We start from the raw sequence: 4,152 nt of genomic DNA, 5'->3' as shown, positions 1-4,152 counted from the left end.
GCTGTGGGTTTGGAAAGTGCTGCCTGAGGGTCTTTGGTGAGTTTCTGCAGGGTACCTTGTAGATGGTACACACTGCTGTTACTGAGCGTCGGGGGGTGGAGGGAAGGGATGTTTGGGGAGTTTCTGCAGGGTATCTTGTAGATGGTACACACTGCTGCTACTGAGCATTGGGGTTGGAGGGAGGGGCTATTAAAGATGGGGGTGAACAGGATGCTATCAAGTGGGAACTCACACAGCGACTGTGTCGACCTGGCTTTCAACAACGTCAACCATCTTCCTCTCAGCCCGGTATGATCCCCAACCCAACCCGATTCCTGACTCCAGCTTGACCAGGACTCCTTGATGTCAAGGGCCCTCACCTCACCTCTGATTTCAGCTCCTTGGTCCATGGGGCGGAGGATATAGGGTTAAGGTGAGAGGGCAATGGGACCTAAGGGGCAACCTTTTCATGCAGAGGGTGGTACGTGTATGGAATGAGTTGCCAGAGGAAGTGGTGGAGGCTGGTACAATTACAGCATTTCAAATGCATCTGGATGGGCATATGAACAGGAAAAGCTTAGAGGGATATGGGCCAAGTGCTGGCCAATGGGACTAGATTAGGTTGGGATATCTGGACAAGTTGGACCGAAGGGTCTGTTTCTGTGTCGTACAACTTTATGACTTGATAACATTTCTTCATTGCCGCCCGCACCTTATAATGGCTCACACAAGAGATGGCAACCTCTGACCCCACCCCCACCCCCACCCCCCTGAGTCCTGCAGCTTCTCCCCTAACCAGCATCCAATAAACAGAACAGCTGGGAGTGGACGCACCGGCAGTGGACGGATTTGCAGATAGAGCTCAGTCCCAGCGCTCTTATCTACAATGGCCATCTGTTTCCCAGGCTGGTCCCTCCCTCGGTCCCTCCTGTCCCCCACTCTAACACGCTGCTTCATGTAAACACTACCCTTTGAAAGAGAATTACAAAATAAATTCTATTGGAATTATTCTGAGCAGCTGAGAGACCCAAAAAAGCATTTCTAACATTTCACAGAGAGATAACTGTTTTCACATCACTGAGCGAAAACGCTGATCCGCATTTCCCACAGACATTTGACTCCAAAGATCTAAAAAAAAGAGATTAAGGCCGTTTTTGTTGGCAGCAACATGAATCCAGATTATGTATTTTCTGGCAATGAAAGCAGGAACAAACTGTACACGTTGGAACAATGATGAAAGGTAATTGTCAGCTGTTTTACCAACAAGTGCCCTCTCCAGGCTCATCACTGACCCATGTTTGCCCTCGGGTAAATGGTACCCTCTGAAAATCAGCAAAACAGGCCTGGGAAGGCACACAGTAAAGCTTTACCCATTATTCACTCCAATGTTGAGCAAAGCCCACAACCAGCAATGTAGCACTGACTCTTGTTTTCAGCAAAGTCGGATGTCTGTGAAGGGAGTGGCACGGTGGCTCAGTGGTGAGCACTGCTGCCTCACAGCGCCAGGGACCTGGGTTCGATTCTAGCCTCGGGCAGACTGACTGACTGTGTGGAGTTTGCACATTCTCCCAGTGTCTGTGTGGGTTTCCTCCCACAGTCCAAAAATGTGCAGGTCAGGTGAATTGGCCATGCTGAATTGTCCCATAGTGTTAGGCACTTTAGTCAGGGGTACATGTAGGGGAATGGGTCTGGGTGGGTTACTCTTCGGGGGGAGGGGAGGGAGTGTGTGTGTCTGGTTCACTAACGGGAAAACCCATCGGGACTGACATATGAAGAAAGACTGGGCTTGTTCTCACTGGAATTTAGAAGGAATGGGAGGGGGTGGGGAATCTCCTAGAAACATACAAAAGCCGAGATGTGGGAAAAATGTTCCCAAAGTTGGGGGGAGTCCGGAACTAAGGGGTCGCGATCGAAGAATAAGAAATAGGCTATTCAGGACTGAGATGAGGAAGAATTTCTTCACTCAGGGAGTTGTGAAGCTGAGGAATTCTCTCCCACAGGAAGCTGTTGGGACCAGTTCATTAGATAGAGGGAGCTGGACATGGGCCTGGCAGCTAAGGGGGATCAAAGGGTATGGGGAGAGGGTGGGAATGGGGAGAGGGTGGGAATGGGGAGAGGGTGAATATGGGGAGAGGGTGAAACATGATCAGCCCTGATCATACTGAACTGTGGCAGTTTTGAAAGGCCAAAGGGCCTACTTCTATGAATGTCCTTCAGGGAAGGCAACTCTCATCCTTTCCTGGTCCAGCCTATATGGAGCCAGATCCACAGCGAAGTGGTTAACTCATAAGAAACTCGAAAGGGTTCAGAAAAGATTTACAAGGATGTTGCCAGAGTTGTGGGTTTGAACTATAGGGAGAGGCTGAACAGGCTGTGGCTGTTTTCCCTGGAGCGTCAGAGGCTGAGGGGTGACCTTATAGAGGTTTATAAAATCATGAGGGGCATGGATAGGGTAAACAGACAAAGTCTTTTCCCTGGGGTCGGGGATCCAGAACTAGAGGGCATAGGTTTAGGGTGAGAGGGGAAAGATATAAAAGAGACCTAAGGAGCAACTTTTTCACTCAGAGGGTGGTACGTGTATGGAATGAGCTGCGAGAGGAAGTGGTGGAGGCTGGTACAATTGCAACATTTAAGAGGCATTTGGATGGGTTTATGAATAGGAAGGGTTTGGAGGGATATGGGCCGGGTGCTGGCAGGTGGGACTCGATTGGGTTGGGATATCTGGTCGGCATGGACGGGTTGGGCCAAAGGGTCTGTTTCTGTGCTGTACACCTCTATGACTCTAAATGCCCCCTTGGTAATTAGGGATGGGTATGACATGCTGGCCTGGCCCTCATCCAATGAATGAATAAAAATCTTAACATACTAATGTTCTTGCCCACCACCTGGACTGGGTGGGACAGTGGGTCAGACACTGTCCTTTCCACCACCCTCCCCCGCTAATATCAGCTATAAACCCATAAAAAGATGACAAGTGTTCTTAATGAAACAGTCAACCTTTATTGAAACACCATTATCTGACAGCTGGAGAACGCAGTAAACAGAACCGAGACGGAGAGAGAGAGACAACAAAGGACAGATGCGTTTGAGCATCAACGCATACCGATCGCAGGAGAGGGAGGGAGGAGGAAAGGTCGGTGATAAAGTGGGGTGGAAACAAGTTTGTAACTTCTGTGCAGTCCCACACAGACCTGACTGTCCCTGAAAGTGTGTGTGTGTGTGTGACTGAAACAGACCTGAAACATGTAACAGCTCCAACAGGGGAGACACTCCCCAAATATTCCCTTGCCGTGTCTCCATGTAGGGTAGCGGTTCAGTGAGTTAGGAAGTGATCTAATTACCTCTCCCCACCCCACCCCATTAACCTGGGGGTTAACCTCAACATCGACCCCCCCCCTTGTTCTTTGTTCCCATCTTTCCCTTCACCTTGTCCCTTTCCTGAGCCCCCCATATCCCCAAGAGACAGAAATCCAAAACTCAGGGCCAGGCCTCCAGTGAGAAGGGGGAGCACAAGAGGCAAAATGAGGTCAGGTTTAGCCGATTTTTACCTGTTGGACAGATCTGGGACTGACCTGTGGGTTTCCTCCAGCAGGCAATATCTCCAGGGCCCCAGTTCAGGCAGTCACTTACCCGTGTGGAGGATTTCCTCCACTAGGTTCGACCATCAGCCCCAAACTCCAACATTGCTGTCCTCACAATAACAGTGCACCCCGTCTCTGTGCCTCAGCAGCTTTGAGATCTCAGGCTGGTAAGCTCAGGCCAAAATGCTGCCCCATCTGCTTCAGCCCAGGAGTGCTGGTGGTTGGGGTGGGAGAGAGGGGTGGAATGGGAACAGTGGAGCAGAAATTCCCAGTTCGGAGTAGGGCACTCCCCCACCCCGGATGAGGAGTGGTAAGGATCCACCGTATCGCGAGGTCACACACCATCCAATAACCAGCCTACCCACCACCCTCCCACCACCCCCTAACCCCCCCCCCCCGCCACAGTTAGGGTCCGACAGCAGCACCCCCTCTCGCCATCTCTCACACGGGCTGCGGGGAGCGAGGTGGAACCCGAAAGCCTGTCAGATCATCTTCTCAAAATTCCTGATCCCTTCTTCCACCTTCTGCAATTCCGTCTCCATCTGCTTCAACTGGGAAAACAAAACAGAGCAGATAAGCACTGGGCACGGAG

The 4,152-nt window shown here is 51.0% G+C and overlaps 1 protein-coding gene across 1 annotated transcript in view; it reads right to left on the bottom strand.

Moving 5' to 3' along the window:
• Positions 1–2,959: 2,959 nt before the first annotated feature.
• The window catches only part of LOC122548346 (valine--tRNA ligase-like), a gene marked incomplete at its 5' end in the record, with an annotated part of 23,141 nt that continues 21,948 nt past the window's right edge, over positions 2,960–4,152 (bottom strand). The window contains one exon of the mRNA XM_043686885.1: positions 2,960–4,111. Coding sequence (XP_043542820.1) covers positions 4,043–4,111 — 69 coding nt within the window. The remainder of the gene's footprint in view (positions 4,112–4,152) is intronic.

This window comes from Chiloscyllium plagiosum, unplaced genomic scaffold (genome assembly GCF_004010195.1).
Source record: "Chiloscyllium plagiosum isolate BGI_BamShark_2017 unplaced genomic scaffold, ASM401019v2 scaf_53, whole genome shotgun sequence".
Classification (NCBI taxonomy): domain Eukaryota; kingdom Metazoa; phylum Chordata; class Chondrichthyes; order Orectolobiformes; family Hemiscylliidae; genus Chiloscyllium; species Chiloscyllium plagiosum.
Note: the sequence above shows the minus strand (reverse complement) of the source record. Positions and strands in the feature narration are given on the sequence as shown.